The sequence below is a fragment of the Carlito syrichta genome, unplaced genomic scaffold (assembly GCF_000164805.1).
Source record: "Carlito syrichta isolate Samal-C Ts95f unplaced genomic scaffold, Tarsius_syrichta-2.0.1 Scaffold316493, whole genome shotgun sequence".
Taxonomy (NCBI): Eukaryota; Metazoa; Chordata; class Mammalia; order Primates; family Tarsiidae; genus Carlito; species Carlito syrichta.
The window spans coordinates 1-13,768 of NW_007260589.1; the positions used below are offsets into that span (position 1 = coordinate 1).

At 36.8% G+C, this 13,768-nt stretch overlaps 1 protein-coding gene across 1 annotated transcript in view; it reads right to left on the reverse strand.

The window, feature by feature from the left end:
- Positions 1 to 30: 30 nt before the first annotated feature.
- The window catches only part of LOC103277163 (cytochrome P450 2C19-like), a 16,559-nt gene continuing 2,821 nt past the window's right edge, over positions 31 to 13,768 (reverse strand). The window contains exons 4-7 of the mRNA XM_021707305.1: positions 11,454 to 11,614; positions 10,117 to 10,293; positions 3,691 to 3,832; positions 31 to 311 (exon numbers count right to left, since the gene is read on the reverse strand). Of these exons, the coding sequence (XP_021562980.1) occupies positions 31 to 311; positions 3,691 to 3,832; positions 10,117 to 10,293; positions 11,454 to 11,614 (761 nt within the window). The remainder of the gene's footprint in view (positions 312 to 3,690; positions 3,833 to 10,116; positions 10,294 to 11,453; positions 11,615 to 13,768) is intronic.

Below are 13,768 nucleotides of genomic sequence, written 5' to 3' on the forward strand. Positions count from 1 at the left end.
TCCGCCACATGTATGGGGTCTTACAGCTCTCTATCGTGTGTTCACTTTGCTGGAAACTTGGAGCCGTATCACAAATTTGGGGTCTTCAAGAGCACCGAGATGCCGTGCGAGGAACAAGCTTACCTTGGGGATGAGGTAGTTCCTGAATTTAATGTCTCGGGTCACTGCATGGGGCAGGTTGGTGGGGATAAGGTCAATGTATCTCTGGACCTCATGAATCACAGCATCCGTGTAGGGCATGTGGCTCCTGTCCTGCATGCAGGGACTCCGGTCTCTGCCAATCACGTGGTCAATCTCTTTCCGGACTTTAGCTGATAAGACAAAAGGAAGAACGGATGGAAAATAGAAAGAAACGGCACATTTCCTATAGCAGTTTAGGGTTTCGTGAAGCATGATGAAAATGTTCTTATACTATTATAAATAGAAATTATAGTGCCGAATGTACATGTAGGTTTAAAGAAGGAATTGTTATAGCACAAATGCGTACAATTATGCCGTAGGCTAGGCATTAATATAAACTTATACATTTACATACATTAGCATGTATAATAAGTAATAGAAATGAGGAAATGATGTTTGAAAATATAAAGACAGCATGTAATGAAGTCACAAAATAGCTGCCCTGCAAAAGCAAAAAACAAAAATCACATATTGATTTCATATTAAAATAGCATGTGACATTTGAAAAATTAAAATCTACTCACAACTTTATGTGTGTGTATTTGTGTGCCTCTATGTGTGTTTGCATTTATAATAGTATTCTCAGGCACCCACCCCTTCGGGTCCCCTCCCACTGTGGGAACTTTTCTGTCCCTGAATAGACCCTGCTTTAAAAAAAAAGTTGGTAAATAGTTTTCTCTTCTTCCTTGCACTTTCCATGTAGTCACTTTGAACGTTCTATTAGAGTAGCTTTAAAAGAAAGTATCTATATTTTTAAATAAGACTGTTTCTTTCTCTTACTTACTCATTTGTAGACAATATTTAATGATTTACTCTTATGAGATATAAGAATTTTTATCTCCTTCTTCACCTCATATTGAATACACTTTCAAACACACATGCACACTCACTTCTCCTCACTCCATTTTTCAGAAAGTGTCTAGACCACAGTTTTAATTGTATAAACATTCATTGCTGAGATCACCCTGGCTGCATGCATGTGCTTCCCTAGTAAGACAACGGAGACTGCATTTCATTTTTGGCAATTTCTTCAATTTAACCATGTCTCTTTATTTCAATTTGTAAATTTCCCCATTTAGAATTACTTACAAATGTTCAGATAGAAATTTCAGATTATCAGTAATCTTTTTTAGTTATTGGGAACCCTCATAACATCTGTGACATCTCTTTTGTTCTTGGTGTCTCCCTTCACAGCTACATTATCCTCCTGGCCCTTTCTGAAGAGGTTTTTTTCTGAGCGTGGTGCCCAGCTGTCTCCCTGACACTCTCATTCTCCTACATGAAATCTACCGATTCTTGGGTCCAGTGACTTCCTCTGACACGAGTTCAGACATTTGGATGAAGCACATCCTTCAATATTTTTCTGAGAAAGGGAAAATAGAAGGCAATATTTTTGGCAAATGGGCCAAAGTTTGAAAATACAATTCTTCTAATAAGGCACAAGATAATAGCTACTCTTGAGAATTCTGGCACTTCTAATCTTTTTATATGACCTAATAGATCTCTGATTTTTTTATTTTCCCTTTAGTCCTAATGTTCTGAAATTTTATGATCCTATATCTTTCGGAGATATTTTTACTTCATTCCCTTTACTGGAAACTTGGAAATAATTTTCTATTAAAATAACACAATATATACTGAGTAATCCCAGTGCTTTGAGAGGCCTAGGTGAGAAGATTGCTTGAGGCCAGACCTTTTCAGACAAGCTTGAGCAACTTAATAACACCCCATCTCTACAGAAAAACAAAAGTTAACAAGTGTTAAAAATGAGCTGGTTGCGGTGGCAAGCACCTGTAGTCCCAGCTACTCAAGAGACTGAGGCTGGAGGATTGCTTGAGCCCGGAGTTCAAGGCTGCAGTGAACTATAATCATGCCACTGCACTCCAGCCTGTATGACAATGTGAGATACTGTCACACAAAAAAAGAGGTGCAGACACCTTTTCTCTAGAGTTGTTCCCTCTCTGAAGTATGAAATACACTGCCAAGCTATATTCACAATAGCAAAAACATGGAACCAGCCATGTTGCCCTTTGAAGCTGGACTGGATTTAAAAAATGTGGTACAGAGACACAATGATATATTATGCAACCAACAAGAAGGACAAACATATGGACTTCGCAGCAACTTAGATGGATTTAGAGTTGATCATACTCATTGATCTATCACAGAAACAAAGAATAGAGCACCATATGTTCTCACTTATAAGCGGACCTTGAATAATTATAATTCTATAACAAAGCAATTGGCAGCAGTGGGAAACTGTCAGGAGTGGGTTGGTGGGATTGGCAGTTGAGGGAAACTGCTAGGGGAGGGAGGGGCACACCTCATCTCAAGGATCCATGCATAATAAACATTTGTATACTTAACCCAGAATTGTACCCAACATCTTTATAATTTTTTTTAAAGACAAGCTGCTGAATTTCAGGAAGCACAATGGAGGAAAGAGATTAAGAGTCTCTGAATTCAATGACTGGACAGGGAGAGCCTCCTCTTTCAGCCTCATTGTTTACCTTCTTTGACACTTGGTACCTTCAAATACTGAATCTTATAGGGATTGTAGGGGCAGAGGTTATCTTTTCCTCCTTGATAAACCTTTCTCTTCTGATTTTTAGGCTACAACTTCATCCTCTACGCTAAGTCATTTATCCTCCCTCCATTTGCTCTCTGTGTTCCTGAAACTTTTTTGAGAGCTTGGTGGTTGTTTTCTGTGGTCCTTTCTTTTTAATTAGAAGGCCTAATTCCTCTTATATTTTAATTACATCATAGTCATATTTAATGGCTACCCTTATTCAGCAAAATAATATTTCCTTATTTGCTGCATAGCTGCCACATTTGAAAACATTAATAATTAGAGATGTTCACAAAAAAATACAATTATTGACTTTACCTTAAAATTCTTATTTTCCAAACACCAGTATTATAAAAAAAAATTAGGTGGATATTCCGCCTAAATGGAACGTCTTTTAGGTATATTTGCTGTCTAAATGAAAGCCCCTTTCTTATGCATCTAGCATTTTATAATTCTTCCCAGACTGGAAGTTATCGTAGGCGTCCTCAGTAAATTTTTAGGATTTCTACTAATGTTTCAATAAGAAGAGTTTCCATTTTTCCTACTCCACCATTAGAACATGAAATTTCTTCAGTAAGAGAGAAGATATCCTCAAGAATCCACAGGATGCTTAAAGCGGTCTTTTCATAATAATGCCAACACACAATCTCAGGCCAAATGATACTGACCCTGCCTGCCACAAATGACCTCCCTAGATTCCAGACCCCACACCAGAGCTCTATTGCTTTTTCTGCTATCTTGCATTGTCACTTCTCTCATTCTCCGCCCGTATTGTGAAAAGTCCCATTTGAAGAACACCATGAAATTTTGACAGCTTTCAGCTGGTGGAACAGAAGTTTATATCATGAAGCTTCTCCAGTAGAAACAAGATGTAGGATACTGGAAGCAACTTTCGAACATTTTTCTCTGAAATTCACTTTGCGAGTCATGTGTGGTCATACCTGCCACTTCAGGGTGTTTCAGCAGAAGCAGGAGAGCATATCTCAGGGTTGTGCTTGTTGTCTCCGTCCCAGCTCCGAACAAATCATTTACAGTGTTTACCAAGTTTTCAATAATAAATTCAGATTGCTGGCTGTGCTTTTCCTAGAAATGATTTGATACATTTGTCTGATAAATTGTTTGTCAGCATATTTAATGACAGTGAATACAAAATAACTCGCATTGTCATAACAATAGTCAACACAGAAACTGAAGAGTATAGTATTAGGAAAAAAACAGCTTGATGGTAATAGCGAGGATTATTTGACCCAAACACTGTTTCCCGATTTCTTATTCCATGCTTGCCTTAAAATGTCATTCAGCCAATACTTTGCAGCTTGATGAGTCAAGCAGCATATTTCTTTTATGGAAAAGATAAGCAGAAGGCTATATATTGGTGCCACTTCTTATATTTCCTTCTTCTTACTCAAAACGTCGATGTGAAATAGGGAGTAGAGTAGACCTCATCTTAGACATGAGGATTTAGTCATAAAAATAAAAGTCGAGGCCAGGTTCGGTGACTATGGGAAATGCTATAAGCTCAAAATTATGTATAGTTATGCCCAAAAACAGTTGATAGCAGAAAAATTGCCCAGAAATTCTGTGGGAAGAACTGATAGGAACTCTTTGGAAAAGGGAATAGTCTATAGGATCCAAAGATGGGCACAATCAGGAATCACTTTCAGAGGGTGAGAAGATGGCAGTGAAAGAAATGGGCTGAATCCCTAGGTGGCAGTGATCAGTGGAAGAACCAAACCCTCTTAAACTTGCTAAGGTTTGGAGGAACTGAAGAGGCATGAGCATGTTAAAAGTGCCGTATTAAAAGAAAACAACTCATTGTTGTAACAACATGGAAGGGAGTCTTTGAGATGCATTACATTAGAAATCTATACTTATCCCTCCATGTCCCAATATCCACTGGAAATTTCTGCAAATATCTGATGCAGAATAACCTAACTCATTCAAATATGAGGGGTTTTTTTAAAGAAATTAATACAACATTCATATAGTAATAGTGTATACTTTCAAATATGAGAAACATTATAAAACAATTTTATAGAAAGTGTTCGCTAATAATATGTTTTTATGGGTTGGTATTTCAATGTGAAACCTATTCAGTAAATGGTGCTGGGAAAACTGACTGACCACAGGCAGAAGATTGAAACAGGACCCTTATCTATCCCCATGCACAAAGGTTAACTCCAAATGGATCAGAGACCTAAATGTAAGACCTCAAACCATAAGAACCTTAGAAAAGAAAGGAAATACCCTCATGGAAATCGGAACTGGCATCCAATTCCTGAACAAAACCCAAAACCCACAGGGCATAAGAGAGAAGATAGACAAGTGGGACCTTATTAAACTGACAAGCTTCTGCAAAGCCAAAGAAATCATCAAGACAGCAGGGAGACAGCCTACAGACTGGGAAAAAGTATTTGCCAACTCTAGGTCTGACAAAGGCTTAACATCCTGGATCTACAAAGAACTCAAATGTGCTGAAAAGAAAAAAACAAACAACCCCATATAAAATGGGTAAAAGATATGAACAGACACTTCACAAAAGAAGACATCCAAGCAGCCAACAAACACATGAAGAAATGCTCAACCTCACTAATCATCAGGGAGATGCAAATTAAAACCACACTGAGATACCACCTAACTCCAGTCAGAATGGCAATTATCAACATCTCAAAAAATAACAGCTTCTGGAGAGGGTGTGGCGAAAAGGGAACACTTCAACACTGTTGGTGGAAATGTAAACTAGTGCAACCTCTGTGGAAAGCAGTGTGGTGATTCCTAAAAGCTCTAAAAATTGACCTTCCATATGACCCCGCAATCCCCCTACTGGGAATAAACCCTAAAGAGCGCAAATCACTCTATAAAAAAGATACCTGCACACGTATGTTTATCGCAGCATTGTTCATAATAGCAAGAACCTGGGACCAACCATGCTGCCCATCAAAAGAGGACTGGATTAAAAAATGTGATACATATACATGATGCAATACTACGCAGCCATAAAAAAGAACAAAATCATGAATTTCGCAACAACCTGGATGGAACTAGAGTCAATAATACTGAGTGACCTCTCACAGAAACAAAGATCTGAATATCGCATGTTCTCACTCATATAATGGACCTTGAACATCCAATGTAATACTATAAGAAAATGACTGACGGTACTGGGAAACTATGGGGGGCAGGGGGATGGGATTAACAGTAGCAAATATCTGTCTGGGGATGGGGAAACACCTCTTATCAACAGGTGCCTGAATGAAATGTAATCGTACACCTAACCCTTAACTGTACTCCACAAATCCATAATAAAAAATATTGATTATAAATAAATAAATAAATAAATAAAAATACATAACAAAGTAACTGCCACTGTGAAAGAACAAAAGTAGAAAGTATAACAATTGCCAGGCTCGGTAGCTCAGCCTGTAATCACACACTTAGGGAGACCGAGGTGAGTGGACTACCTGAGCCTGCGGGTTCGAGACCCGCCTGGGCAAATTGGTGACACCTCATCTCTACAATAAATCAAAAAATTAGCCAGGCGTGATAGCACGCGCCTGTAATTCCAGCTACTTGGAAGACTGAGGCAGAAGGATAACCGGAGCCCAGCAGGTCGAGTCTGCAGTGGCTGGGAGTGGCCACTGCACTCCAGTCTGGGTGACAGAGTGAGACTCTAACTCAAAAAAAAAAGAAAGAAAATATAACAATTAAGGAATAAGGTGGCCAGACAACAGCAAAAATTAAAATAAGAACTAGCAAAACACAAAAAATAGAAAAAAGATTACAAAACTAGACAAAATTAAATGTCTTTTAGACTAAAATTTTAAAGACAAAATTAAAAGTCATTTTAATTAAGGTTAAATGAGGAAGATCAAAAGGAGATAAGTAAGTTTAATAAAACAAATCAAGAAAGAAATTATATAATATAATGTTAATATTATATAATGCAATATTAAGACCATTAAAAGGTATAAAATATAGTAAAGGCTTGCCTGCACACACATAAAGTTCCTGAAGAGGAAACCACAAAAGTCTCCACGAGGATGATTTTTAAAAATAGTTCAAGAAATGGACTTAGAATCTATATTACTGTGTGATCTATCATGGAAACAAAGAACTGAGTAGCACATGTTCTCACTCACAAGCAGACCTTGAACAAGTACTATAATACTATAAGAATGGGACTGGCAGTAGTGAGAAACTGCCAGGGTAGGGGGACACACCTCATCAGCAAGGATACTTGCATAATGACCATTTGTATACCTAACCCACACTTTTTTTAAGATTATATATATATATGTTTATATATATATATAAAATTCAAGCAAATGCTCCTTTTCAAAAAGATATGTAACTCTAGATATTTAAAGGGCACACCATGTCCAGGGAAAATTAAACACAACATTTAAGCACCAAGTCACAATCTAGTAAAGTTTGGGGGCCTTAAAGAAAAATAGAAACCTTGGGGTGCGAGCTCAAAAGATCAAGTTACTTACGCTTCTTCGTATCAACAGCCCCTGCCAGAATACACTGATTGACAATAAAAGACATGCAAGAAGAGAGGAATAAAGCCAAGGATTTTATATCCAGTCATATTGAACTTCTAGAATAAGAGTTACCAACAGTTTTGCACACATAAGATCTGAATGAATATTCTTCTCATTAGCTTTTCTTGTGGAAACTGTCAGAGTACACATTCCAGCCATCCAAGAGAAATGTTGACAAAAGGGCTAGTGGTAATTACTAAATGCATATTTACTGCAAAACTAAGATGAAAACAAGGGTGGGGATAAGGATGACATAACAGAACATCAATATTCTATGTGAAAATTTTACAACCAATAAAAATGAGAAAACAGGAAGAAAAGCTGGATAAAACAAGTTCACCACAAAATACTAGTGAACAAAATCAAGAAGCAAGCCGGGCTCAGTGGCTCAGCCTGTAATCCTGCACCTTTGGGAGGCTGAGGTGAGTGGATTGCCTGAGCCCGTGGGTTTGAGACCCACCTGAGCAGCGAGACCTCGTTCTACAATAAATAAAAAAATCAGTAGGGTGTGGTAGCGCATGCCTGTAATTCCGGCTACTTAGAAGGCTGAGGCGGAAGGATCACTGGAGTCCAGCAGATCGAGGCTGCGGTGGCCGGGAGTGGCCACTGCACTCCAGTCTGGGTGACAGAGTGAGACTCCAACTCAAAAAAAAAAAAAAAATCAAGAAACACATCAAAAAGATATTTCACCATAATCAATTGGGAATCACCCCAAGGATACAAGGATGATTCAACATATACAAATCATAGACTTGATACATCACACCAACAGCATGAAGGACAAAGTCATATTGTTACCTCAGTTGACACAGAAAATGCATTTTATAAAATTCCACATCCTTTTGTGATGAAAACTCTCAACAAACTAGGTATAGAAGTAATATATCTCAACACAATAATGCCCACATTTGACAAACACGGAGCTAATATCATACAGAACAAATCAGAAGAAAGGTTTGTCTTTAAGTTCCAAAATAAGACAAAGATGACTCCTTTTAGCACTCATAGCCAGCATAGTAGAGTAAGTCCTCAACAGAGCAATTAGCCAAGGAAAATAAATAAAGGGCATCCAAACAAAAAAAGAAGAAGTCAAGTTATCCTTGTCGGCAGATGGCATAATCCTAAAATTCATGTGGGGATTCAAGGGACTCAGAATAGCCAAAAACAATAATTAAAATGATATAAAACTACAAGGATTCACCCTTCAATTTTAAAACTTTTAATAAAACTGTATAAATTAACCTTTTTGAAACAATATACCACTGGTATAAGGCCAGACATACAGATTAATAGAGTTGAATTGAGAGCTCACAAATTTTTACATTTGCAGTCAATTGATTTGTGACAAGGATGCCAAGACAATTCAGCAGGGGAAAAAAACTTTTCCACAAATAATGGAGCGACAATGGGTTTTATGCCAACAGGTTACATGATAATATACCTGGAGGACCTCAAACCATTCTACACAAAAGATACCTGCGCATGTATGTTTGTTGCAGCTCTATTCACAATAGCAAAATCATGGACCCCGCCATACTGCCCATCGAAGCTGGACTGGATCAAAAAAATATGGTACACACACACAGTGAAATATTATGCAGTCATAAAGAAAAACAAACATATGGACTTTACAGCAACTTGGATGGATTTAGACTCAATCATACTAGTGATCTAACACAGAAACAAAGGACAGAGTACCATATGTTCTCACTCCTAAGCAGACCTTGAACAATTATCATAATACTGTAAGAAAAGGATTGGCGATGTGGAAAACTGCCAGGGGAGGAAGGCTTAGATTCGCAGCTGAGAGAAACTGCTAGGGGCGAGAGGGGCACACCTCATTAACCAGAGTACCTGCATAATCAACATTTGCATACCTAACCCTGAATTGTGCCCCACATCTTTATAATAAAAATAATAAATTTTAAAAAAAGAAACCAGTCTCCAACTCATTATCTCTGCAAATTGACTTTAGGTACCACTCATTTAAAGCTTCTCTCTTCCATCTAACTACTCCTTCCAACGACACACCACTGCACTTCTACACAAGCCACTCAATCCATCTGAAAACGCCTCCTCTGATCCTCATTACAAATATTTGACACCTATTTCAACCTGCAGGAAATGCAGGAAGCCATCCTAGGTCAATTCATTTTTTTCCATTCTGCCGTACAGTGTGCAATAATAATGTTTATTTTCATCTTGTGGCACGATATTTTGCATTTTCTTTTTTCTTTTCTTTTTTGAGTTGGAGTCTCACTCTTTCGCCCAGACTGGAGTGCAGTGGCCGCTCCCGGTCACCGCAGCCTGGACCTGCTGGGCTCCGGCGATCCTTCCACCTCAGCCTTCCGAGTAGCCGGAATTACAGGCGCACACTACCACGCCCAGCTAATTTTTTGAATTATTGTAGAGACGCGGTCTCGCCTGCCCAAGCAGGTCTCGAACCCGCAGGCTCAGGCAATCCGCTCACTTCAGCCTCCCAAAAGCGCAGAGTTACAGGTTGAGCCACTGAGCCCGGCTTATTTTGCATTTTCTAACTTGTTTGTAATTGTTTCCAGTTCATCTGCAGTGTCTATTCTGTTCTTTTTCGTTATATCATTTATTATAAGAATTGGGTAACATATTCTAAACCTTAACAATTTAATTTTATATTTTCCATAAGAAGTACTGCAGATTCATACACATAAGAAGAACTTAATGTTGCTCTCAAACGATACCCTCTGACCATTTAAACATCCCTTGTAAACGCAAAAGTAGTCAATGCACAAGCACTCACAAAATGCATAAACACTCACATAACTGAACTGTTGCTAACATTTTTACCTGCTTCATTTTTATCAGGAAACAATCAATAAAGTCCCGAGGGTTGTTAACGTCCAGAGATTCTTGGTGTTCTTTTACCTTTTTCAAAACATAACTTCTTGTAGATTCCATATTTTTAAGAATTTTGTTGTGAGTCCCTGGCAAATAATCAATGATAGCAGGAAAAGTGTTGCAAATCTGAAGGAGAAAATAAGAATTTATTAAACAAAAAACATTTAATACAGTCATATATACCATTTATCAATCTATGGTTAGAAAATATAGCTATAAACATACATAAAATGTGGTGTCTACCTTGGGGGAACTTTTATTGTGCATATGTAGTAATTCTCTATACCTGTAAAAAGATCTGAGGAAGAAAATTCTGACCAGAAAATCAAAAATAACAATTTCCTAGACTTAAATATCAATTCTCTCATATTTTGCACAAATTCTTCCCTGCAACCTTAAAATATAAGATGGCATGAATAACTGTAATTCACAGTTTGTAGATTTCAGCAGAGGTTAGGAGAGTTTAGGCCACCTGGTTGAGAGCACTAAGAGAGTCCTTGCTGCTTTTACTCCTACCAAACAGCCTCAGAAATAGAATCAGTATTTTAGAAGAAGGAAGGACTCAAAAATACCTTGAAACCTAACTATGAACCAGTGTAGTTAGGCGACACCTCTAGGATCCTACAATTACCAATTAGGCAGGAGTGTAGAACATGCCAATTCAGTGCAGGGAAAAGCTGTGATGTTTGTTTATGGCTCAAATGCCATAAAACTAATAATTTTGCCATTACCAATCCAGTTATCTTTTCAACTAGAATACCAACTGAGGCATCAAACACCCCTGCCCTACTCAGTGTTTTCTGGAAGCTTCTATGGCCTCAAATATTCTCCTTCCTTGAAAGACATGAACTGTTCTTAAAATTGATTATTTTTGACAAGTAATATGACTAACAGGTCTCTAAGTGTTGATTGAAGAAAAAGTCATGTGAGTAATGAAAGTCTTTGAAAGGGGTCTGGATGTCTATTGAATGATATGGGCATGTTTGGGGGCTGTCACCAACGTACTTTATAGAAACTAAGCTTTGGGATATAGTGGAAATATGTGCATGAAGCTTACAGATTTGAAAGCCAGCCCTATACTTGGACATTCATTTTCTGTGTGTAAAATAAAGGCACAATCATCCTTCTGAGATGTTCACTCCATGACTCTCTGGGTAAGAGTGTAGTATTCAAACATACACTTCACAGCATGGTTCATAAGAAGTTTTGGACTTGTGAGAGAGAGAGAGAGAGAGACAGAGAATAAAGGATTTCTCAAGAAAAAATAAAAGAATTCTTAGCCTCACCTGCATCCATGGGGAGCTCAGATTCATGGCATTTTCATTAAATTTTTCTAACAAGTTAAGAAAATCTTCATCTTTATAATCAAAACGATTCTGGAAAATAATGGAGCAGATCACATTGCAGGGAGCACAGCCCAGTATAAAAGTGGGATCACAAGGTGAGGCTAGAGAATGCAAAACATTTTAAATACCATTAGAGCATAGACATAGTACAATTTATCTTTACAAGTAAAAGCAGATTATAAATTTTAAAAAATATTTGATCTACAAATTCCCTAAACATCCAAAAAATTCAGCATGTATAAAATCAACAGTACATCACTTTTACATTAAAACTGAGTTGACCGTTACAATCTAGCTGGTGGTTCAGATTTTTTAAATACTCAATTCATAACCATTGCTTTTATGTGTACCCTTTTAACCCAAGTTGTGTATTATTTTGGAAATTTTTAAAAATATATTTTTTAAAAGCCTAATGTATTCAAATTTTCAGAGCAGAATCACATCTGTCTACAAAGCCTGTTGACAATAAACTACTGAGATTAAAAAAAGGGGGAGGAGAAAGTTGGGCACCTGAAAACTTTTTATATAAAATGAATAACTGAAAGACATGTGTGTTGAACCAAAGGAGAGGAATTAAATCACAGTGACCGTGAGTGAATGTATGTATTTAAAGGAACAAATGTGAAAAGCAGAATGTACTCAAGTTATATGAGAATAAAAACTAATATAAATAGACAATAAGTATAAAATGGATTTGATTGTCACACAAAAATAAAATGAAAAAGTTTTCATTTGAAATACAACTTCCAGGCTAAGCAAACAAAAAAAGTAAGTTGATAAAAGAAGGGTTTTTTTAATTATCTTACTTCATTGTTTAAAAAAAAGATATTTTTTTCTTCAAGAAATAAATGTCCTTCATCTGCAATCGTCTTCCAAATTTAACATATTTGGGGAAAACTGATTATTTTATGAATTGTGGAATATTGTACTGTATAGCCTTCTATAGAATAAAATGTTTCAACAAATTTTAAAATTTGACCGTTAGTTACGCCAAGTCAATCTTTTACATGTAAAGAAATTAAACCATAGCAAATGTTTTCTTCTATGTTGGAGGATCTCTAAAATGAAATTGTTGTAATGAAGTTATCAATAAAGTGTGTATGTTAAGAGCATCCAAATTCATATCTATACACCCGAAATAAGAGTGACTTGAACTGAAAATCTCCTGAATAAATGATAAAATATTAAACAATAGAAAATCTGTTGAGTAAGCTGCTTCTGTGCTGGGCTCTTTAGAACATTACAAGGCTCCAAACTCTGAGTTTTATTTTAGTCAAGAAGCTGAGGGGAGGGGTAAGTTGGAAACCCTTGGGAATTATGTGTGTGTGTGCATGTGTGTGTGTGTGAGAGAGAGAGAGAGAGATTCACAGATAAATCTGATTTTCTTTCTATCTTTCACTTCATGTAGAATAGAAAATTTTAGAAAAGGTAATTTGGAATCTGAGCTGATAATGAGACTCATTGTGACAAGCTGGCAGTGGTAAGAAAATAAATTACCAGAAATATCTAAGCACAAGTACTATAAACATGGGGGGGAAAGACAAGCAAAACTGAAAGCAAAGCCAAATTATACTTAAGGAATAAAATTTATAGAGTTATTGATAGTTGGTAAATCTAGTTAAATACATCATTTTATACATAGGGATTTCTGTAATTTGTAGAATTATGTCATGCCATATATTTTCTCAAAGTATATATTTCAACAGACTAAGAAGAAAATATTTAGTGCTTATACTTGTTAAATAGTGTTTGTATTTTTAAAATATATTTGTTAAATAATTCTTACAGAGAAATAATAATGATGTGAACGGTGCTGAGATATGCCTAAGCAAGTAAAACCATACATAATATCATTACTAGCCAGAATTGTAGACACAGGCCTGAAAGTAATTCCATAGATATGTCGGTGAGGCTGGTTTTACAAAAATAGCCAGATTAAATGAAATCACATGCACTTGGTTCATGCTCCATAAAGGTGTGATGGGGTCATTCTCACCATGTTCGACTGCCAAGTAGTCTCTAATGCGAGATTCTGGAATAGGTAACCCACCTTTATGCTATGGGGAAAGCATCACTCTCCAACCTTTTTCAAAAATGAACTCAAAACCAATATTCATAATTTATGATTTGAAAACAAGGAAACAATATTTAGGAGGAAATTGGATTAAAGGAGCCCTTTATACCTTTATGCACAATGATGCCTGCACACATACAGCATAGATAGACACATGCTCCCTTGGCTTTCTGTTTCAAAC